Consider the following 25,615-nt stretch of genomic DNA (forward strand, 5'->3'; position numbering starts at 1 on the left):
AATACGTGTTCGTGATGAATAGATCCCTCAAAATACACAGTTCGGGAGAAAGAAATTTTATCCCTGTAACTTACAAATGATCGTTTTGTTTTCGAATTTTATATTTTGTGGTAATTCGGTAAGCTTTTCTGTAGTAATATTAAAACTTTCATTGTAATTGAATAATGAGCGTCTTCATTGAGCTACAAGTAATATGTTATAATAGGTAGTCATATTAAACAGAGAGTTCATTGCAAATGTGCAAGAAATACATTTGCCTAATTTGTAATTTCATAATGACAGCTTTCGTTGTTTGTAGGTTTTAAAGAAAACACTAAAATGTAATACTTATCTATATTTTTTTAAAAAATAATAAATTCTACAGTGTCGTGCATTAATAGTGAGTACATGGTCTATTGTGAACATCGGATGGTCCAGGGATCATCTTGGAAATAAACGTGCATAGATATGATACCAATGTCGTCAACCCATGTTGGAAGGCAATCGGGATAGTCAAACAGAGTCGTCTGGAAAATAAAGGTAACTAAAGTTAAAATCACATGAGAAATCTATCTCTAGAAACAAATTATACTTTTATTCAACTCTAGTTGGGAAAGTTAGATACTACTTAGGTAGCAGGTTGAGCTAAATAGTCACACCTATGACACTGCTATAATTAGCTTTAGGTTTTCGCGATTGGCATGTCCGTTATGGCGTTTAGTGGGAAACTCACCTCAGCAATACAACACAGGAATGGACTAAGGTCACATGTCTAACATCATAAACACATATCAGCCCCAGCAAACAGTTTGAGATTCCCCGACAGTTAGAGAGAACTGCTTTGCTAAAGAGGAACATATGAAATTGATGATCTTTCTTTATGACATCAAATTGTTACGTTCTGTACAACATGCCACAAAGACATTAATATTGCATTTGGTCCCTTTGGTTTGCCCAATTTCCTTCCGTTGTCACAATATTGCAAAATGAACCCCGTGTGCATTGACCAACATGTTTGAATGAGCTTCTCAGAAACACAATGGAAAATGGTCTACCGAAAAGTGGAAAAGTGGAAAAGTATTCAGGCCATGCAGAAGAATTAGGAATACAGCATACCGCTCTCGTTTGGCGGGTCTGTGATTTGCTAAGGTGGAAAGGTTGGACTAGTAAGTACCCTGCTGACACTGTCCAACAAAAACTGTCCTTTGATGGTGTGCAGCTTTCTGATTGTAAGAATGTCTACAATGAATAGTCACTTCAGATGAAAAATGGATACGCTATGACACACGTAAACAGTCAGAACAGTATTTGGATTACATCGTCGTCCAGAATGGTTTTCTAAATCACTTCTCAAACTTACAGAAACTGTTGTTGCTGGTATGATGGTCAATGGTGGCAGTAATTTATCATGTTTTTTCTCAGGCAAGATGAAACCACTAATGGGTGTCGTTAAAGTGCTTGGTTCTATGAAACGTAGCGCAAACTTATCTCCAAGCATCCAGGAATGGTCAACAAACATAATGTAATCAGTTGCACAGCAATGCTGTTGTAGAAGCGACAGCAGTGTAATACGAAACCCTTTCTCATGAATTATATTTCCCCAATATCTCTTCCACTGATTACCATCTCTTCCAGCAGCTCAATCACTTCTAGGAGAAAATACTTTCCCTGGTGGTATATGGAAGGTTTATGTTATGGAACGCGAGTATCTAACACTTTGATAGTTCTCATTATATTTTAACTGTCCTTGAGGAGTTTATTTTGAAAACCGAACATTTCCGTCTCCAGTTATTTATTTATTTATTTACTAGCAGCGTTCACCCCGCTTCGCTGCGGTCACCCCGGAACGCAATAAACTTTGTTACTTAGATAATTTTTACTTTTTCGCTTTCAAATTGCAGTAAATGTTAACATTATAGCGCCTGTCATTTATGTTAACCCGCCGAGTGACACGGTCATGCGGGTTGCATATAAATACGTTTATTTTTACCTATGATGAACTAATAACAAAGGATTTGTACGTATGGACACCTGAATGGTCAATTATCTCAAGACACTGGTAATTGAAAATTAAAGTGATATGATAAAAACCATCTAGGGTCCAAATCCTAACAACTCCCCAAAAATGAAAGAAATTGGTTCAGCCGTATTAGCGTGATGAGCGGACAAAGGATTTTTTGTACGTATGGACACCTGAATGGTCAATTATCTCAAGACACTGGTAATTGAAAATTAAAGTGATATGATAAAAACCATCTAGGGTCCAAATCCTAACAACTCCCCAAAAATGAAAGAAATTGGTTCAGCCGTATTAGCGTGATGAGCGGACAAAGGATTTTTTGTACGTATGGACACCTGAATGGTCAATTATCTCAAGACACTGGTAATTGAAAATTAAAGTGATATGATAAAAACCATCTAGGGTCCAAATCCTAACAACTCCCCAAAAATGAAAGAAATTGGTTCAGCCGTATTAGCGTGATGAGCGGACAAAGGATTTTTTGTACGTATGGACACCTGAATGGTCAATTATCTCAAGACACTGGTAATTGAAAATTAAAGTGATATGATAAAAACCATCTAGGGTCCAAATCCTAACAACCCCCCAAAAATGAAAGAAATTGGTTCAGCCGTATTAGCGTGATGAGCGGACAAAGGATTTTGTACGTTCTCTTTTATATATATAGATTTATTTATTGCGAAATCAGCCTTTAAACGTTTCTCAATCTTCGGGATTAAATGTTCCGTGATTGCTAATTTTACAGTAGAAGCGAATGTACTGAGTGATTATACAAGATATGATCAAAAAATATGGTGAATGATACTTTAGCAGCAATTTGCTGACGCTACAATCATTTCATGTAATTTGTCCGATAGCCTAATCCATTGAGACAGGCAGCGTCAAGTTGGATTACGTTCTAACTTGTCAGTCAGCGTCCAGATCCACTAGAGTTAGGTTGTGTTTACCGTGTCTGTTGCACATCATGGATTTCTAACATTGCGTGAGCATTAAGTTCTGTATCAATTTGCAAAAATGTGCCAAAGAAGCTCATGAAATGCTGAAATTGGTGTATGGCGATAATGCTGTAACTCTGAAGACTGTTTGCAAGTGGTATAAGAGATTTAAAAGCGGAAATGAGTCGGTAGAAGATGAATAACGTTCGGAACGTCCATTAATCTCAAAAACAAAAGAAAACGTTGAAAAAGTGACAAAAATTATTCGTTCAAATAGGTGAATGACTTTTCGAGAGCTTACGGAAGAAGTAAGCATCCCGTAGGGTTCCATGCAAAGCATTTTAACTGATACTTTGCAAATGAGATTAGTGAGTGCAAAACTTGTTCACACACCTCGCTTTTGAGTTGCGAGTTTATAGCTAGAAAAAGTGTTCCTGTCTGTCCACATCCGACTTACCAGATTTAGCACTATCCGACTTCTGGCTCTTCCCAACAACTAAAACCGTGCTTAAAGTAAAAGTTTTTGACACCATCCTGACATTGAGAGAGCCACGACAGAGCAGCTGAACGACCTTCCAAAAGAAACCTTCAAGAAATGCTTCCGGTCATGGATTCAACGTTGGGATAAGTGTACTGCTAGACAAGGACAGTACTTTGAAGAAGATTAAATCAAATTCAAGAAATGCTTCCGGTCATGGATTCAACGTTGGGATAAGTGTACTGCTAGACAAGGACAGTACTTTAAAGAAGATTAAATCAAATTCAAGAAATGCTTCAGGTCATGAATTCAACGTTGGGATAAGTGTACTGCTAGACAAGGACAGTACTTTAAAGAAGATTAAATCAAATTCAAGAAATGCTTCAGGTCATGAATTCAACGTTGGGATAAGTGTACTGCTAGACAAGGACAGTACTTTAAAGAAGATTAAATCAAATTCAAGAAATGCTTCAGGTCATGGATTCAACGTTGGGATAAGTGTACTGCTAGACAAGGACAGTACTTTGAAGAAGATTAAATCAAATTCAAGAAATGCTTCCGGTCATGGATTCAACGTTGGGATAAGTGTACTGCTAGACAAGGACAGTACTTTAAAGAAGATTAAATCAAATTCAAGAAATGCTTCAGGTCATGAATTCAACGTTGGAATAAGTGTACTGCTAGACAAGGACAGTACTTTAAAGAAGATTAAATCAAATTCAAGAAATGCTTCCGGTCATGGATTCAACGTTGGGATAAGTGTACTGCTAGACAAGGACAGTACTTTGAAGAAGATTAAATCAAATTCAAGAAATGCTTCAGGTCATGGATTCAACGTTGGGATAAGTGTACTGCTAGACAAGGACAGTACTTTGAAGAAGATTAAATCAAATTCAAGAAATGCTTCAGGTCATGGATTCAACGTTGGGATAAGTGTACTGCTAGACAAGGACAGTACTTTGAAGAAGATTAAATCAAATTCTACGTAAGCTTATTACTTTGTTCCTAATAAAATTATTCACTGCATTTTTTAATCATAAGTCGTATTTAATTTTGGAGACATGACTAATTTTACATTAGATTTCTACCAAAAGCAAAGCCGTTTGCATAAAATCTATTGTGAAAAACAGACAGAAAAAAATTGGAGATGGCAAGTGTTCCGTTTTGAAAATAAGATCCTCATTTCTAAATTCAAATAAACGTTCTTCTATATATTTGTTTAGTATTTTTAAATGTACTTACAATGACCGCAACAGTTGGAATCGTTTCAAACCACTGTCTAGCTCTGGATGTAACTTTTCCAAATGTTTGGTAGCCAATTCCACTTAGTTGGTTATTTTGATGCAAAAGGAAAATAGGATGGAATGCTCCACATTCCATTTGCTTTGTCATGTTGTAGTAATAATGGGAGCCTGTAATTATAAATACATTACAGTTAAGTACAGTTCAGTTATGTTATAAATTATATATATATAAAAGAACTTTGAACAGACCTAATTGTTTCATTGTTTGATTCATTACTCATACATATACTGACCATGATATTATGCCATAGATTGTCGTCATACGTTGATTGCTAAAAATATATCTGATAATATTTATGCATAGTACTGTGTAAACGGTGTTATTAATAACTTTTTTCGGATTTTAAATAATAGTTTGTTTACAAACATTCATTTTAGAAATATATTTGACACTCTCCACGTTAGAAACAGGGGCGGATCCAGGGGGAACGATCGCAGCGATTGACCCCCCAGAAGAATAATTTTTCTTATTTTATATACTGCATAAATGAACCCCATCCCATACTTTGGAGATCTTAAAAGTAGTTCTAAGTAGCAGTATTACAACCCACTGCTCCTCAGAAATCTGTCCTGGATCCAACCCTGGTCAAGGGCGCCAATTCCTTTGTAAATTTGGAGGGAGCATTCACATACCGAAGGCATATATGAGGATTTTATGACAAATTGCATTCAAATTATCCCAAATATTGTTAGTTCATAAATACAATGCGGGATCCCACATGGGCTTTGGAGGGGGGCGGGCCCCGCTGACCCACCAGGATCAGCGTGGTTAGAAATAACGATAATCGTAAAATGGATTGTGACAGATTGACATTCGTACTAACACCAAATTATAAACATGCTTTCAATGTAAATTCTATTATAATTTGTAACAATTGTGATTCACTTATGCTGGCATATGTGAATCATAGTGACTTATTCAGTTAAAAGTCTTCCCTCAGGCATTTGTTTCGAAAAAGATCAACTATAATTTTTATTGGCTGTACTTGACATAAATAGTGTGCACACACATACACCCAATGTACTTTTCTGGGACGGAAAAACTACTTTAGTTCATATAAAATTAATTAAGCTCTCCAGAAGTGCTTCGTAAATTTTCCACATGCGCAAAAGAAATATTTAGGTATCGACTGTTATTAGTTGCGTTGTACAGTTCAATTATAGTGTTTTTGCGTAATAAGACCTAATTACTGCAAGAAATTAGTGTATATTTCGAAAGTCGATATATTAATTTTTAATTCAAAAGAATATTTTCATATATGACTAATAAGGCTAATTCTATGTCGAGCTAAGAGTCTGAAACTAATGCAGCAATATGGATTGTGAAATGTAGCATGTGTGTGATGTACAATAACAAAAGATCAAAATTCAAGTAGTTTTGGTTATTGTACATTGAACAGTATTATTTTCGCAAACAGACATTATGCGTGAATATTTATGAAGGTAGTCTATTGTATAACTTCAAGAATCAATAAGTAGATTAGCAAACTTCAGTTATGATAATTTATCTACTTATCTTCCTTGATAAATAAACATAGGATATCAGTGTTATGTTTCTAATTAAATTTAAGTTGAGTTGATTTTGAGTTTAACGTTCCTTTCAGCAGCGAGGCTATATGAGAGGGGACCTACTGATTAACGTGGAATCCAAACCACATGAGCTCCCATCCTAATGAAATTTAAATTACATTTTGTTCTCGCTGTTCTTTACCAAACTGTGGAAGCAAGAAACTTTCATCTAATTATGTAATTAGAATTATTTACTAGGGCAATGAAATTTGAGATCAGAGTTTCTGATTTATTCATGTATGTGTTGTAATCAACCTAAAGGATTATTTAATTACAGTTGAGTTATTAAATTATAGTAACATATACGTTTGAAGAAAATTGTTGACTCTGAAAATACACATAACTTACAATAGAAAAAGCTCTACCTTTACATGTAGGGTCAGGAAGTCGAGTCGAGATGAGTCGGTCTATTGTTAAAACATTACCTGTCCTTTCATGTTTTAATATATAACGATTTATGTTTAACGTATAGTTGACTGTCATTCCAAAATATTCGTTTGTTTGGTGTGAAGTGTATATTTTCTATAACAGAAAGATTTGTTTAGCTCTCATTTGGTATCTGTCCCACTCGTAAGAGAGAATGATCCGCGCTTTCTTTGGGTTTATGGCACCAATCTGGAAAAGACCATTAAGAGGACTAGGTGCAGAAGGAAACACAATATTAAAATGTATCTCACAGAAATTGGAATTCAAAGTAGCACCTGGGTCTAGTTGGCTAAGGACATAAGTCAGTGGAGAGATTTCGTGAATGCGACTTTGAACCTTCGTGTTCCGTATTCCATAGAGTTAGGTAGTTAAGGTAATATACCATTTCTTACGCTGCTTTTCTTTTTCTTTCCAGTATTTTCACCATGAGGATTATATATTTTATGTTAGTCCAATAAGCACTATAATCTGCGAATTACCTCAAAACCTTATTCTGGATAAGAATAGAAGAGGACTTGAAGAAGTCAATAATTACGCGAAAGGGAAACTTATGGACGCATTATGGACGCAATAACACATACTGAATTGAGACTTTAAAAATTTCGTTCACTAGAGTTCTCCAGCTCATTATTTAGTAATTATAAATGTGTAACGCATGGTAATTTCAAGACAAGATATCGTTGCCACAAGATTGTCTTTGTAGTATTTCAAGCCGAAATCTAAACTTCATACAAAATCTAGACTTCACACAAAGTTTCGAACTGAAAATTCTACAGTTATTCTTCATTACTGAAACGTACACCATTGCAGTCTCTAGAAATCCAGAAGGTTGAAGTATTTTTTTCACATTCTATATTACGTTATCAAAAAGTAAAGATTTAATTAATTTTTAGCTTTAACAACAGTTACTTTTTATTTACTATTTACAAAGATTATCACAAAAGCAATGAGTAGTAGACAATGATATGCATTGTTACACTTTCGTGGTCAAATATTATGTAAAGGTGTGTGACATTTGTCAACGTTCGTGCGGAAAGGGGTTATTCTAGAACGTGAAATAAAAGTACATATTTATATATTTGTCATAATCTGCATAGACGTAACTCTAAATCAAAACACAACACTGTAAACCCCATTAATACTGCATATCTACACAATCTCCTGCTACCTTGTATCAATACATTTTTCTTAAAATTTCTACAACAATTAGAGGACAGATGAAACAGAATGTTAATAGAATTCAAGAAAATAATTATTGAACTTACCAAAACCGTTATGTTGACTCCGATAAAATTGTAGAATTCAACATTGAACACTAGAAAATATGCTAGGTGATTGTTAACTGAATGCATTTTGTTGAGTATTATTTGCGCAATTTTGTAACAACGGGCAAACAGTTTGGTTTCACAGACGAACAAACTAGAGAATTATGTATACTATAATAGTATATAGACAATTTCAATGTTGTTTAAACTTTTCAAAAGGTAGATTTATACATTAAAAGTCACAGAACTACAAACGAGAGTTGAAATCGAGAGAAAGTTATCTCAAAGGACGATTAAATGTACTGTAATGTTATTTTCTTGTTGTAATTGAACATACATAAACAATCTAGGAGAATTTTTTGTACTAAGGTATGTAAATTACATAAGAACTATTTTTATTTCAAGTTTAAAGGCGAACTTCTTTGTTTTTTCCTTGTTATCTTATAGAATGAAAGTGGACTTTCATTTTATAGTGGAAGTGGATTTTATGTCCTTTAAAAGTGGAGACTCTTTTTCTATTCAGCTGCCCAAACACTATTCTACATTTCCTCTTTATATTCCGATTATATATATATATATATATATATATATATATATATATATATAGATATAGATATAGATATATATACCAGAGTTCCTAGCAAAGGTGGCCTGAAATAAGAGAAGTCTTAGGTTATAGTCACATTGAGCTCCAAATTGGTACTGGTTGTAATGATACTTTATGGCATTTGATTGTATTTAACAACGGACGAAATATAGCACACTGTGCAAATTGTTATTTTTGTTAATCAAATCTTCGATATCCTAGAATATTTTTATGTATAGTATAATATACGTAATTACGAATGCGAAATATATATAGCCGAATGTAAAATTTAATATTACGTATACAACATTAAATACTTTACATGTTAGAAGATATTGCAAGAACTAAAGATATTAAACCAAATGTTACAACACTCAGAAATAGCTGACAATTTACTACAAAAACTGCGGTAGAAATTTAGATAATTGCAATCTCAACGTTTAAAAATTATTTGAATATCCTGTAAGAAGGATAAAATAATTATTCGCTCTTTAGTAACTCAGTCTTCTTTGAAACTGGTTTTTAGCCTCTAGATTAACAGCAAGGAATAAATTTTATAACATGATTTGTCATCATGTACATATTATCATATCAACATATTGTAAAACATTACATAAAAATTCTCCGGGGCAAACAAGACAAATTACGAATCCAATACGGAATTGAAACAATTTAAACTAACAGTCATAGTAGATATGTCGTATGAAACTGAGGGTTTAATATATATAGCTTTTGCTCTTCACGCTTTCCATAATTGTGTGATCTGACATTATATACCTTGCCAGTAATGTAACATATGTATTGTGATCAGCTAAAGTTACTCACCCATCATTGGAACACACCCTTCAGTAATCCATGTAGAATCAACTTCTGGATCCACTTTTATTATAGATGATGAATTTCCATTTTGGATGTATATTCCAGTGCCTGTACCCTCTTCTTGAAACTCAGCGTTCGTTCTACCGCCACTTGCAATAATGCCTTAAATAAAAATATATTAAAAACTGAGTGTTGTCACATTTATAAACATGAAAACCATAAGCTACATCAACTTAGTTTATCTTATTTTATTAACAAATAATATTATCATGAAATAGCAAATTCTTTTAATGGACGAATCACTAACGAGTTTTCTGAAAGATTGACACTTGGTCCAATTCCTGGTGAGGTTACTTGCGTCTCATTAAAACCTAGCTACTGGTCGGAATCCCACATTACCCTGTACGTCCTTTTCATATAGCAATGTTGCTAAAAATGAACCTAAACTTTATTCAATCAATGGATCTCAGCTAATCCTAGGGATACACGATAATTTACATAAAAGATAACGTTAATGATGAATCTTACTTGGATCAACTGTGTAAACAGTAGTCAAGTATACATCCTCCCCGTAGCGGTTGACCTTCTGATAGGTTGGGTGGCGACCAAAATCATATGGGTTATCTTCAGTGTTCACTTCATTCACTGGGACCTGTTTATATATAGTTTTAATAACTATTAGAATATATATATATATATATATATAGCACAACTCATGATTTACTATAGCTTCTTTGTTAAACAGTTAAAAGTGAAATATCAGTATCAGTAGTTGAGATGTAACTTCGACTAATCCACATTAATACATAAAAATAAATATAACGACGTTTGTACGCTATCGAAGCACGATAGTATAACAAAGATTCTTACCACAATTTCAGCAGGAGAGAATAAGGCGCGAGTCAGATGATGTAAAAGTATTTGAAAACGACTAATATATTATATAGATATAGATATTGGTATAGATATAGGTACTATAGATAATTATCGAGTTGTCTTCAAGCCAAAGATTAATTTTGCGAAAGCGGTATTGATTTATTACATTCCACGTTATCTTGCCTGCAAACCGAATGCATTTTTAGTTAAATCACGTAGTTAAATTGAATTCGTGTGAAAAAAAGAACACGAAACAACACCTTACTTCCGGAAAACGAGAGCATACAGTGGATCAGTGGTTGAGCGATTACCTCGGTTCGTGGGCTCTGGTTCGATTCCCGGCCAAGTAAATTTGTGATGGACATCACCATGCCAGTGGGTTTTCTCGGTGTACTACCGTTCCCTCCGAAATTCTCAGTCCACCATTTTTCCCTCATCATTTAGTTGCCTTAGTCATCTTCTCCTTTAGCTTAAAAGGCATGTTAGACAGAAACGTTTTATTTACTTCATTTTGCAGTGAACGAAAACCAACCGTTAACCGACAATACCGCTCCTTGTATTTAAAAAACGTTTGGGACATCTATAGTTTTGATAATTATCTTTCATTGCCCAAAATACCAAAAATGCAATGAGATTGGATATTTAGTTATACAGAAATCGCTATTGCGGAATGTTTTCCATTATTTTTTGGAACATGCTTCTTTCTCCACTCACCGATTTAATTAGTATATCATCATCATGGGTATTCTGCCATCATTGGCAGGTCACTTGCCTCAACTGAGAAGCAAGTCTCCACGGTCTTCAATTAACTTATGTTTTCAACGCGATTTTTCTGTTTCGGTAGAACTGTAACCTGTTTCGTATCTTTTTCTCTGCCTGCCACGTTACCCTTTACCACGTCCCTCACGGTACAGTTCCTTCTCAGCCAATATTCCAACCCATTTCCTTTTCTTTTTAAATTACATCTAAACTTCCTTTTTTGTCTCATCATTTCTGAAATTCTCTCATTCATTTTCTGCTCGATCCAGCTACTTCTCTCCATTCTTTTCCACCCCCTATATTTCGAAACATTTCTGTCTTCTCTTATTACTTTTGCGTAATGTCCATGATTCTGCCCCATATAGAATAAAACTCAACATCAAGCATTTTATAAATCTTTTTTTCCAACTCTTTATCCAAGGACCCACGACATATTCATTTCTTCCTCCTAAATCCTTCTCTCCCCATCTCTACCTTTGATTTTATTTCACGCTCCTACCTCATATTACCACTAACAATATACCCAAGCATCGAAAAGTAGTCACCTGTTCTGTTTTCTTCCCACCTACTTTTACGTTTGACACCGGCCACTTTGTTCCAACCACAATAGCTTTTGTTTTTCTAATATTTATTTTAATTTCATCGTCTTCATTGCTCTTCCTCAAATTTTGAAACATCTCACTGATTTCCCTTTCAGTTCAGATTTCTTGATATTTTACATACTTTTAAAAAAAATCACTATAGTATTTAGCAGGGCCCGGATCTTGTTGACCTAAAATTTTCTAAAAAGTGACCTATAAAAGGACACTAAAATTCCTGTAAAATGACCCTAAAAATCACAACAATTGACCTTAAAACTTGCGTTTTCTTAAACGCTTATTTCGTTAAACATTGATATTTTGTTTTATCCATTGGATTTTTAATTAGCATTTCTCACTCATATTCAAAAAGTTTTGTTTCAGTTAGTTGTAGCCCATTGATCACTTATGTCTATTGATCAGTCCATTGTCTGACATTGTAAGTATTGAAAGCGTCAATTCACTCCGGAGTTGAAACTAGAAAGCACTCTTAAACAATGAAAGTTCGCAAGTGCAAACTACATGAGAACAATAGATAAAAACCTGTTTAAAATCCTTCTACGCTTTCTAATCCATTTTTAGTTATTCACGTGATCACATCCTTTGTGGTCAACAACCCAAAACTATCTGTTTGGCCACCTACCAATCCCCACCTTTCGTTAACCAGCTACCGTTTAGTTTTTCATTACCTTGATACGAATGCAGTTTTTCCCCCCAATAGTCAGGAAGCAAGAAAAGAGATTATTTAACTTCGTCTTTTTCACATCCGTAAACAATGTTCATTTGAAGATTTCCTTATGTAGAAGAAAAAGAATAAAAAGACCATAAGTGACCTAAAAGTTCCCTTAAAATGTTTAAAAAAATGACCTGAAACTTCAAAACGGCAAAAAGTGACCAAAAGTTAACCAAAAAGAGCTATATTTTTAGAACTAGAGTTGATGGATAACATTTTTATTTGAGCTTGCCTTGTCCTAACAGAAAAAAGTTGACTTGTCAACAAGATCTGGGCCCTGCTAATTAGCATTAAGCGCTAAAGGAAGGAAAAACTCATGAATAGGCGATATTTGACACTTTGTTGAAAAGTCGCTACAACATATACGTTCTCTTCAAATTTATACATATTATTCGTAATAAACTAATAAAGCAACAAATGTAAATTAAATGGAAATTATAACATTGCAGGAATAACCTCGTTATTTATAGAAATAGGTGAGAAAAACAAGCTAATTTTATTAAACTTATACCTGTTATACCTGGTTGTGAAATTCTACAAGAAAGTAATAATTTATATTTATTCTTCAAGTTCAATATCCTGAAGTTCTTCATCTTAGAATTAAGAAAAAAAATTAATAAGGAAGTAGGTCGGTTTATTAGATGGACGGATCAGGCATGTTCTTTTTCTAATCATTTCAAGTTCCGTCGTTATTATATTAGCGCCTTTGATACTTTACCCACAGTGATTGTGTTCGCTCTGGGACTTTGCTTCTATATTGATATGAAATTATTGTAAGTATTGTAAGTATAAGTACCTTTGAATTTCTAAACCTACAAGTGCTTACTATTCTAACATTATAGAACAGCCCGCAATCACAAAACAAGAGGTACATGTTGAATTAAATATACAATTTTACTTAAATGTACATATGTTACTTATCTCACTAATAAAGCTTAATATACACTTGGTCTGAAAACTTGTATGTTTACATATATGTTTAAGTATATTCGAAATCTTCGTGTGCGTGCGTTGACGTTAGTAAGTACACCACTATTGCTTAAATTTACGAGACTCTGAGCGAAAGCGTAGTGGAGGAGAAAGTTCGTTCTAAGTGTCTATCAGGGTAAATGGAATGAATGGTTAAGGTGACATTGACACGGTCTGTACCTAGACAAAACACATTTAAAGGTAGAGAAGAAGTGGTAGTAGTATTGATAGAAGTTTGTGATTATTACTTTATACATGTATTTAGCTTTGTGAAACGAATTACTCTTGCAAGCTAAGTCTTTAAGTAATTAATTAAAATGGGTGGAAAATATTAATTTTGAATCACCAATTACAAATATATATATATATGAGAAAGATATTTTCTAAAATTTAACTTCAACTTATAGATATCTGATTTATAATTTAGATACTTTAATGGCGTGAGACTGATATTTTGAAACACTTGAAGAGATTACTAAGGAGCATTTTGTAATGGTTCTATGTGGTAGTTAGTACTTACCCCTATCTGTACACCACAAACAAATCCACTATCATCCAGAAGCACAGCAAATCTATTGTCATTAGGCAATGTGACTGGATTCCCCAGATAGTCTCCGTCGTCAATAGGCGATTCAGGAACAACCCACTCACTAGATGTCTCTGCTTCCTCCCTTGTGCGTGGGATGGCGAAAAAGCCGTCATCAGATGGATACGTTGTAGAAAACGTTGCTATGATCATGATATAAACAGACGAATTTATACGCTCAGTTTTTACATTGTTGAGAATATTACTTAGCAAAAAATTATTATAAAAATGTTTTTTATATTTATTTAAACTACGACTTGCTACATATCAGTTTCTATCCTTTCTTTCAACACCAATAAGATAAATTTTGCCCTTATTAGTTAACATACAGTAGAATGAATATACATAGAGGAATCGAAAAGTTGAGTAATGACGTAAAATGAATTATTGAGTTTTTATCGAGGCGAAATAATAAATACATATACCAATTAGCAGCAACAATTTTGTTTAAAAACTGCATAATTTATATAAGAATCAAAACTGGATCATAATGATGGGGGAAATGGGATTGAAAGCTCAGAAAATTTAAAGTTTTTTGTTTGTTTTGGTAAATGTATATGAGAATACTTTCTTTTTGGGAAGGCGTGGGGGAGGAGGGTGTCATACACTTTGTATTTGGAACAGTCACTGATTTTAGAAAAGAAACCAATTTGTTTGCTGGATTCAAGATGAAATTGGTGTTTTCTAATGTTAGTTCTACGTCTTCTAGTTGATACATGTACTTCTCTGTGTGATTTTTAGTGTCAATGACCAAAATGTCACACTAAAATCAACGTAGTTTAGTTATTCTTTTTATTTTAACGAAAAGTAACTACTTTCCCTATTTAAGTTCGAGGTTTCTGATGAATGCTTCTTATTCAAAAGTTTGGAGGTAATCGATATTTTGTTTAATTTTAACAAATTTCAATACAAATAGTTTGTTTAATCTCTCACTATCATATTATATCCATAGCACAAAAACACCATGCATTTACATATGAACTTAAGGAAGAAGAATTCCTCCATGAAATTAGTGAAGTCATCACAATATATTTTTTTTCTAAATAACACGAAATTAAGATCCTAAATACGAAGTGAAAATTGTTATTTTATGTTCCGAAGTGAAAATAATAGAGCGAAAGGGATATTTACAATTTTTAAAGAGTCCATTGTACGAAACTAAAATAAGAGGTTAGAAAGAGACAAATAATATATATAATATATAAAATAATACTACGTAATATATCAAATAACAAAGTAATATATCAAATAATACTACATATATGACTACCGTTAAAAGTGAAACAAGCGAATTTACATGCCCTGTCAAATTGTCTCTGATATTGAATCATTTGACATTCATATATTCGACTTTAAATTAAGTGTTAAAGTATGCCACCATAGAATTAAAGTTTCTTAATTTATGATAACACCTTGTAAGTTCCTACATACGTCCACTGATCAAAAATTGATCTAGATAAAAGTTCTTACCGTATGTATCATGGCTACAAGTCTAGTGTTTCTTCACAAAGCATGCCTTTTAATGTCTTAGGAAGAGTTATTCTGTTAGCGTCTTTTCATTGGTTAGTTTCAGGCAACGATACACGAAAATAAAGTACAGTGATCGTGTAAACAATCAAATATGAGATTACAACGAATTTACACATTTCGTTGTCTGCCAAAGAAAACGGATTTTTGGATTTCTGTCCATATGCACATTCATACGATCGTTTGTTCGCGCGTTCCGGTATAAAGGTGTTCGCTCGCCTAGAAGCCAAAACGTTCAACATATCGAGACAAAATTTTAAACTTAATATAAGTTTCTCTAGAGGCCTTTCTCGAATTTTCATTCTGTCTCTAAGAACAAGGATAGTTGAGTGAAGGATAAAATCAAATAATTCTCTTTTATTTTGTTTATATAATGATTTTGCTTACATTTCATAAATCAATGTTTCGTCAACAACCCTATAACATGATATAAGTCGTTTCGCTTGAAATAATCCACCAGGGGAAGATTACTCTTGGAGTGAGTTTTCATTTTTACTATTTTCTCGGTAACGACTAGTCATTATATTTCATAAATAAATGTTTCAATAATACCAGACAATATGACATAACTCATTTGCCCTGAAAGAATCCACAATGGGTAGTTTATTCTTGGAGGTGAATTTTTCTCGGGCGATTTTATCAAATATAACTCACGTGATTTTGTTCATATTTCATACATAAATATTTCATTAGTAACATGATTATATAGTGTAACTTACATGTCCTGAGAATATTCATAGGAGGCAGTTTGTTCATGTGGTGAGCTTTTATCTGGCGATTTTCTTCATATTTCACATAACCTGACAATAGGGCGTAGCTAATTTGTTCTAAAAATATCCGCAATTGATAATTTGTTCTTAGGGTGAGTTCTTTTGGAGAATTTCCTCGAAAGAGACTAAGCTAATTTTTATCTTATCTCACAAATAAATGCTTCATTAGCTGATAATATGCCTGATTCATTTGTTCCTTAAGACTGTTTAGATGGAGTTCTTCTTGGATGACTTTGTCAGTGACAACTCAGGCGTTTTTGTTCATATTTAACAAAGAAGTTATTTCATTGATAACGTGACAACATTTGATAACTCATTTGTCCTTAAAATATCTACAAGTGGTAGTTTATTGTTATTCTTGAGGATGAGTTTTTCTTTGGCGATTTTAAGTGAATCAGGCGATTTTGTTCATATTTCGTAAAAAAATATTTCATTAATAAACATATGAGTACGAGTAATTTCTTAGGAACAAGTTTACAAACGGCAGTTTACTTTTCGGATGAAGCTTTTTTAGAAACATAATTTTGTTCATATTTCATAATAAATGTTTCAGTAATAAATGTAGCTCAACATTATTTAGTTTAAGAAATTAGAGCGAAAAAGTTTAGTGCGGTGGCTCGTACGTTTTCTTACTAGAGAGTTTTCGCTAGTATATGTTTTTTTTTTTTTTTTTTTTTTGTAATTTACTATAAAACACACGAATTAAGTGATAAGAGGCAGTTGACTAGCACGGAGGGCTAGGAAACACGACCGGGAACTTTTTAAAACTAACTGTGACTTCTCAAAATACATTAATCAAGTTCATATAGTGTGTTGAACTGTGTTTATTGTGTACAGTGCCTCAATTATATAGGATTATATGACAGTGACGATTACATTATTTATGCTATCGGTATTCTTATCTTAATACTTTAGTTGTGGGTATGTTATATATACTTCTTGCTCAGACTATATATTAGTTCTCCTTTGTGAAGTAACATATTTTAGGTAAAATTTCTATTTTGTATTTGGATATCATAAATTTTTACTCTGCAATTACATTTTTCAGTCAACTACTAAACAATCTTACCCCTCTATTATATATCAGTTGCTTCGTAGAATCTACTCAGTTATTACGAAGATAATAACGGTACACATATTTCTATTTACGAAAAATAGACTCTTAATGACTTGGAAAGCTTTATTATATTATCAAGTATTCATTTTTCAGAAAAATGCCAGTATGAGAAGACGAGACGGGTGGTAGTTACACCTAATGTGACTTAAAAACACCCTCGGAAGTGCATGTAAAAGGGAGTCGGCGAAAGCGGAAGTAATTTTAAGATTAAAATTGAAATCTTCAACGGCTGGCGACTTGAATAATGTTGTTCTAACTTATGTGGCCGAATTTAAGTTTGGCTTTTACTCGTATGCAGAAAGCCTAGTATACCTGTCTTTCTATGAATGACTTTTGATCCCTATCATTTGCCACTTCCATAACATTCTATGAATGACTTTTGATCACTATCACTTGCCACCTAAAATAACATTGTATCCTTTCATTGTAATGTGTGTTTCTTTTCGTCTTGGCTATGTAAATGTCTTGAAATGTAAATGTGATTTCACTGACACCTGCAGAATCAAGCCGATTAGTGAAGAAACCTGTTAAGTTTCTTCTATATTTTCTTTGGAGTCATTAATAACGCGCTAAAATTATGCGTAATTTCCTTAAAGTCAAATAAAAATGTGCGTATACCTATCTACTGTAAGGTATGATCGTTGAGCGATTTTTAACTTGAGGTAGGATTTTCCATATTATGTGTATTAAAGTTCATATACATCCTATCCTCACTTAATATTTTTTTATTTAACAATTACACATACAGCTCTGAGGCCATTTTATACTGGATATCTAACAATAATAACAACAACAACAATGGAAAGGATTTGGGAAGGTATTGGCCAGGGCCTGTTTTTAGTAGGTACCATCCCGGCATTTGCCTGGTAGAATTGAGATAAACCCTGGAAAACCCCAATCAGGATGGTCGACAGCGGGAATCGAACCCGTGACTTCCGGAATGCAAAGCCAACGCTCTACCACTTGAGCTACTTCGCTCGGTGAAATATTTTTCCTTACCTAAGTCTTGCCAATGATGACAGATGTCAACGAAAATCTAAAATTCGATTTTAATTTGATATTTAGAAACGTCCATCATAGTTTGGAGAAAATTTTAATTTATTGATATGATTGCTTTTCAAGCGATTTATGCTATGACGGACATTAAAACTTACTGGTATTTAAAGCATATATATGGCCAAAGTACCAAATACGACATGTGTTCCAAAAAATATTGAAACTTTTTTTTTTCGCGTAAACCAATGAAGCACGGGAGACTCTTCAGTGTAGATGTAAATAGGACACTCATGTGCAGTCAATTTTTTCCCGTCCTCAGAAAGCGTTAGTTGGCCAACAAGTGAAGACGTGGCGTGAACGGTTATAAAATTACAGAAAAACTTGGGCAGCGATATTGCATAAAAGTTTGCCAAAAACTTGGCGATAAACAAACGAAAAACATTCAATCGGATCAGTACATTCAATTTTAAACGAGAATTTGGACATGAGAAGAGTTTCAGCCAAATTTAATTTAAGCTTTCCACGCCAAACACATTTTTGTATGTCGTCAGGCTTTCTACTCACCCGACATGGCTGCATGTGACATTTGGTTATTTCCGAAGCTGAAAATGCCACTAAAAGTTACCCGAATTGAGTCAAGAAAGACATCATTCCAAAAACGACGTCACAGTTGTTCACCGTTTGAAGAAATGCGTTCCAGAAGTGTTTGCAACAACGGCGAGAACACTGGGAGAAGTGTGTGTATTACCAAGGAGGCTACTTTGTAGGAGAATGTTTCGGATTTCTAAATCAATAAATTATTATTGCCAACCAAAGGTTTGATAATTTTTAACACACCTTGTATATACTAATAATACTCGTGTAACAGTTTCGGCAATGTAACGTCGCCTTCATCAAACCATCAAACACTTAACATGTCTGATGAAGATAGTATTACATTGCTGAAATTAAAACATGAGTGTTATTAATATGTATTAGATTTTTTGGTTAGTTTCGTTTTCTTAATATCACACACACACACTTATACTGCTGGCCATCATATATATGTACTTATATATATACACTGCTGGCCATTATAAATTAAGCAACAACAAGATGTGCAATAAAAAAGAAATGACGGCGGAGGGGTGGTGAAATGCAGAGAAAATGGATGTCATGATACGTGATACAACGAGCATTGACAAATGATCGGGGAAAGATTGTACGGAGGAACTCGCGATTATACTGCCCTCACACGACTTCGTAAAATACTAGGTACGGGCGAGGACTACATGAACTCACCCAGTTGTTAGTTGATAGTGTATGTAGAGTGGAGAGGCAAGTCTAGTGGAGTGAAAAAGACGAATATGGCAACGGGGCTTCATTTATTATGCTGGTCTGCCATCGGTAGATTAAAAGCAGGGCAACGTGAGCCCGACGTGGCCCTGTGGCTCAATGTCGATCGAGCATTGGTCAGCAGGTTATGGAGTAGGTTTCAGAGAACACACAAAATGCTTCTCGAAGTTAAGTGGCGATCGACCCCGTGTGACATCGGCCAGGAATGATTGATATATTCATTTGACAAGTCGAAGAAAGAGGCCTGCAACAGCAACTCTAGTGCGAGCGGATTCTGTTGCTGCGACTGGACGTCCTCTATCAACAAGTACAGTGTTCAGGCAACTTCACGAAGGTGGGTTGTAAGCTGGAAGACCAGTTGTGTGTGCACCCCTTACTTCGTGTCACAAGAGGCAGGGATTAAATCGGGTAAGAGTGCATGTGAATTGGACACAGGAGCAATGGCAGTCAGTTCTCTTTACCGATGAGTCTAGATTTTCTCTGGACAGTGATTCTCTACGCAGATTGGTCTGGAGAAAAATAGGAACCTGCTACCAACTGTTTAATATTCTTGAAAGGAATAGATATGGTGGTGCAGGTGTGCTTGTGTAGGGTGGCTTCTCACTTGGACGACGTACTGATCTGTATGTTCTCCCGCGTGGCACAATGACAGATCAGCGCTATAGGGATGATGTTCTGTATCGTCACGTTGTACCCTTCGCACGTGCAAGAGGTCAGGGATTCATTCTACAGGACGATAATGCTCGTCCCAAAAGAGCACAACTGGTCGATCAGTACTTGGAACAACACCATATTCAACGAATGGAGCGGCTATCGAGGTCCTCGGACCTTAACCCGATCAAACACATGAAGGATGTTCTAGGTCGACGCATTAGAACTCCAAGATCTATGAACTCTCCAAGATCTTCAACGGGCTCTTCGTCAACAGTGGACCCAGATACCAAATGAGCTGGTACAAACACTTGCTACCATCATGAGACGACATTACGAATCCTGATTGCTATGTGCGGTGATCATATCCCTTCCTTTGGTCAGCAAACCATTCTTTTGAGGCTTCAATGCTTCCCAGTTTCAGTGCCACCTACGTCCAGCATCATTTCCCCCACAAGTGTACTTTCATATGGTAGTTTTCCTTGCTGTGCGGCGTAAAATACGTGGCTTCTTTAATTTCAGTAATAGTTTGTTCACAGAATGCGTTTGCTTACCTTATACACCTGAGTATCCATTTGTTGCTTAATTTATGACAGCCCATGCATATATATATAAAATCATAATAAACAATTAATATGTTTCAATTCGGAAATTAATTTCTCTTCTATTAATTGATACAATATGCGTGGTAATCAACTAATAAAATAATTTTTCTAGAGACTGTTTATTATTATTATTTAAAAAATAATACCTACTTCGTAATCCATTCCAAGATAGTCCTAAAAATAAGAAAAGAAGAGTAAATATTAGGGTTATTGTTCTAAAATTAAATTTGTAAATTGAAGTTAAAATTTGTAGAGAAAAATCTATCAACATGGAATATTCTACCAAATTACAGTAGTGGGAGAAGTAAGAACATGAAACATTACACTATTAAGATTAATCTTGTTTATAGACTATACTAAACCTAATAATGAAGTACTTTAGAATTTTACAAGAAGTCGTTCCAGCGTACAATGCAATAACACTAAATAAATTTTGCACAGCAATGACTATCAAAGGCTCGCTTTATAATGGCTATTCACATAGATTTTTCACATATATATACATATTACGTGCAATTAATATAAATGAGCGATTTGGGTGAACCTAAATACAAGTAACATTTTCTAACTTCCGAGTAAATTGGCAAAGAAAGTTTACAATTCCCACACAATTCAATCCAATTCCATACCAAAGAAACTTCTCTTACCATCTGCAGGTACATTTCCGAAATTAAATTACCTGCATACTCTTCTGTGGTTCAATCTCAATCTATTCCATCTAATGACTCAGTTTCACCACAAGTGACTTTTACCTTTATGTTCGCCCGAGCCGCTTATTTATATAAAGAAACGAAATTCTTTTCAGAAACAAAAATAATAACCAGTCCTCTTAAAAAGTGACCATACTACTGCAACACGCCGAAGTTGAATTGACATTTTTCTTTACTTCGAAGTTGGCAGACCTGTTCTTAACATTGATGTTATCTGATGTCACTTCGATTAATGTAGCTTCAATTGTTTTGACTTGTTTCATTTGGTTTCCAGTCATGAAGCAGTTTATGACTGAGCACTATGTTCTGACTATGAAGTCATTTTACTAGGCTGGCCAGCAAGATCATGTTATCTTTCACTGTGTGATTTCTTCTTATGGAGATCTGTGAAATCACAGACCAAGAACTCTTATCGAACAGCGTATAAATGCATACAGACTCAATGGGGTTGGATATATACCTGGCAATGGCATATTTAAGGGGGCTTCCGGCTTAAACCCCAACGAAATTTTATTTACTATATTAAAGTAAATGAAATATCTTGCAGAATTTTCACATTTCCATGAATAAAGTTAGCGAAGTCCCCCGAAACAAAGTCGTACATACGCCATTAATACGTGTTATTATGTTTCACACGTACTTGAGAGATGTTACCTATTATATATATGTTTAAAATATAGAGCTATTGACCTTCATGAAACATTATTATTATTATTATTATTATTATTATTATTATTATTATTATTATTATTATTATTATTATTATTATTATTATTATTATTATTAAATACGTCATCCTATATGGAATAACTAACGTATCTCTTGCTACTCAACTGTTTGAGATGGAATTTCCCAAATCTATGCATATTCGTCATGTATCATATGTTAGAAATGTCCCATATATTAAGTGCTGCTATTTTACATGCAACGGTTCGAAAAAGGTTCTTTAATTCCCCTGCTTCCATCATATTGAATTCGATTCATTCCCCCTTTCCTTTCTATGATAATTTCCTAAATTAATGTAAAAATGTCCTGATATACTAAGTTTTGTGTCCGTTCATAAATAAGTGCAGACAAGTAATACAATTGCGACAGAAGTTCACAATGTTAACATTGTGATGAAATTGCCAGGATAATGTAAATGTTAATAAAATTGTGCTGTAAGCTATGACATTGCGATAAAAGTGACTAATCTAATGTCAGTGTTTATGATACTTCAATAAAAATTAACAATCTAATAACATTGTGAAAAAAATGGCCTATCCAGTTTGCCATAACCACCAGACAGTGTCACGTAATCCGGTCAAAAGTCACGTTGCGTGCTAAATCGAGCCTGGAGATTCCAAATCAACATGTGAGATATTTCAAGCACATAACCACCGCTTTGGGCATCCTTGGCAATTCGAAGAAGATGCATATGTTTCTTCATTATTGTTGATTTTAATCAAACAACTTAACTTTTGACAATGTTCTATGCATATTTACCTTACGTGCTATACATCGTTTTCAAGCTCTGCATTATGTCTCTGCAATAAGCTTTTAATTAGCCATCTCGTTATTATAGTTTTTGAGATATATGGGAACCTTACTTTGTTCATAGATTTTTATCGACTTTAATGTTCACCTTTCGTGATTTTGTTGACTATGATCCACCCATTTTAGAACAATTTCTGTTTTGAATGTAGAATCTACATAGCCTGTTATATACAGAAGTTGATTTTTCAGCCATCTCCGTTGTTAGCACTTTGATATAAGTGGAAGAATTATTTGTCTTCATTGATTTTCCATTGATAATAATGTTAATGTTTCATGTTTTTTTGGCTATGTTCCATTAAATTTAGAACAATTTCTTTTCTAAATGTAGAATCTCCATAGTCTGTTCTATGTCCAATTCGATTTTCAACGATTTCCCTCTTTTGGTTTTCGAGATAAGTGGAGGAATTATCTGTTTTACATTGATTTTCCATACACATTAATGTTAAAGTTTCGTGCTTTTTTGATTATGTTCCGTCCATTTTCGAACAATTTGCTGTTTGAATATAAAATCTGCATAGTCTCTTCTACATTTAAGCTGAATTTCAGCTATCTCCCCCAAAGTCTGTTTACATCATGGAAATTGGATTGCCCCTTTCCAATCTAATATCAATGTAAATAAAATTTCAACGGAGGTTATCAACCTAAAACCAATGTTAGCATTGCGATGAAACTTACTATACCATTGTCAATCGTAATAGCATTGCTACGAAATTTAGGAATTTAAGGTCAATATTCAATAAAGTTTAAGTAAGAACCGTGTTTGATTCACAGACAGCATGCACATGCTCTTTTCCAGATTTCTGAAATACTGGCATCATGATGATAAATAACTAACTTATTTTCGAGCTCCTTAGTGCTCACTATAATCATATAGCACAAGCTTTAGGTGTGGAAAAACTTGGGTTTGATTCTCAGCCGGAACTCATGTGATTCAGATCCCACTTTAAGCTCTAGGCACACTTCTTGTATAGCCTTGTTACCCAAAACCAATCACTCAAGGAAGCAACCTACATAGTTTTCAAATTGGACATATACAGATATTGCTGATAATCTCGTCAAAACTGGTCAAGCGTTTTTGATCTATCAACGGCCAAAAGTAGGAGTTATATATATAGTCATTTTTTAGAATATAAGAAACATTTTTAAAATCCGAATTTCACTTGAAAACTAATATGAAGATCAAATTCGCGAACCTTACAAGAATTAGCTCCTTTTAAATTTTCGTCATATTGTATGCTGTTTAAAATTACGTTGACTTCTCATTTCGAATCCTCACACTAATCGTAAACATATCACAATTTCATCTGTCTGCACACCTGAATTAAAGATGCAGGTGGAGGAGATAATGACAAGAAGTCCTCGAAAGTCAACCAGGAGATTGAGTCAACAGGTTCATGCGAGTGAGAGAAGTTGCAGACGTGTTTTAAGGAGACTGAAGTTAAAACCGTACCGGATAAGTGTTGTGCAAGAACTGAAGGAGCCTGACCTGCAGAAGAGGGTGCATTTCTGTTCATGGCTGTTGAACAATGTTGCCAGTGGTTTCTTGGATCCACTAATGCTCATCATGAGTGACGAGGCGTGGTTCCACCTGTCTGGGTACGTAAATTCCCAAAACAACCGGTATTGGTCGACAGAAAATCCTCACGCAATCCACCAGGTACCCTTGTATGATGAGAAGATTGGTGTTTGGTGTGCCATTTCCGCCACACGCGTTATTGGGCCCATATTCTTTGAGACGACAGTGAACAGTGACGTGTATATGGGAATCCTGGAGGAGATTTATACACACTTGACCGAAGAGGAGCGTCAGTTATGTTACTTTCAGCAGGACGGTGCAACATGCCACACATCAGCTGCATCATTGTCCCTTGTGCATGAGATGTTTACACCAGAGAGGACAATCAGCAAAGGCTTGTGGCCTCCTCGGTCACCAGACTTGTCCACGTGTGACTTTTACTTATGGGGACTGTTAAAGGGACTTATACGAAACAAATCCACACACAATTGAAGAACTCAAGACCAGGATCCAGGATGTCACCAATAGCATTACAATACAAGAACTGACAAGGGTATATATGAATCTCCTCAATCGTGCTCACATGTGTGTTGAAGTGGGCGGAGGACACTTTCAGCACCTGCTGTGAAGGCTGCTGTGAAGGTGAGTAGTCATATTCAATACATTACATTTCATTTATGTGTTGTAGTTAATCATATTCAATACATTACATTTCATTTTATGTGTTCACTTTACGGGCCGGTTTTACGTGCCGCACCCTGTAGTATGGAAATTAGAAATGACAATCCTAACGACAGATTTCTGGTTTTTAAGTGACAAACTTTCAAGGCTCTGAAACTAGCTATAAAAATAATTAAAAATTATGTAATAATATTTGCGAAAAAACTTTACCAGTAGTTGTCCAACCTGGAACCACCAGAAGAACTATACAGAACTGTACGAATAGACTCATGTTGCTGATCAACTGTAC

At 34.5% G+C, this 25,615-nt stretch overlaps 1 protein-coding gene across 2 annotated transcripts; it reads right to left on the minus strand.

Annotated features, from left to right (window-relative positions):
* Positions 1-325: 325 nt before the first annotated feature.
* LOC145663574 (uncharacterized) lies at positions 326-25,615 on the minus strand. 2 transcript variants are annotated; one of them, XM_081729685.1, is made up of 7 exons: positions 25,537-25,615; positions 21,034-21,057; positions 13,817-14,025; positions 9,910-10,033; positions 9,388-9,543; positions 4,655-4,824; positions 326-506 (listed from the first exon to the last, which is right to left on the minus strand). In XM_081729685.1, exons 1-7 carry the CDS (start codon positions 25,595-25,597, stop codon positions 393-395), a joined length of 858 nt encoding a protein of 285 aa, XP_081585811.1. In that variant the 5' UTR covers positions 25,598-25,615; the 3' UTR covers positions 326-392. The 2 variants fall into 2 exon arrangements, with proteins under 2 accessions (XP_081585811.1, XP_081585812.1); XM_081729686.1 differs by lacking the exons at positions 21,034-21,057; positions 25,537-25,615 and adding an exon at positions 16,129-16,223.

The sequence above is a fragment of the Thermobia domestica genome, chromosome 11, assembly GCF_964235325.1.
Source record: "Thermobia domestica chromosome 11, izTheDome1.hap1.1, whole genome shotgun sequence".
NCBI lineage: Eukaryota > Metazoa > Arthropoda > Insecta > Zygentoma > Lepismatidae > Thermobia > Thermobia domestica.

What these genes read in the sequence shown, in the direction of transcription:
- LOC145663574 (XM_081729685.1), bottom strand. Translation starts at nt 25,597, where the DNA reads ATGAGTCTATTCGTACAGTTCTGTATAGTTCTTCTGGTGGTTCCAGGT. An exon ending in TGTTTACACAGTTGATCCAA is followed by an intron (nt 9,544 to 9,909) that starts GTAAGATTCATC and finishes TTTTTATTTAAG; the next exon opens with GCATTATTGCAAGTGGCGGT. An exon ending in AGGGTGTGTTCCAATGATGG is followed by an intron (nt 4,825 to 9,387) that starts GTGAGTAACTTT and finishes TTATAATTACAG; the next exon opens with GCTCCCATTATTACTACAAC.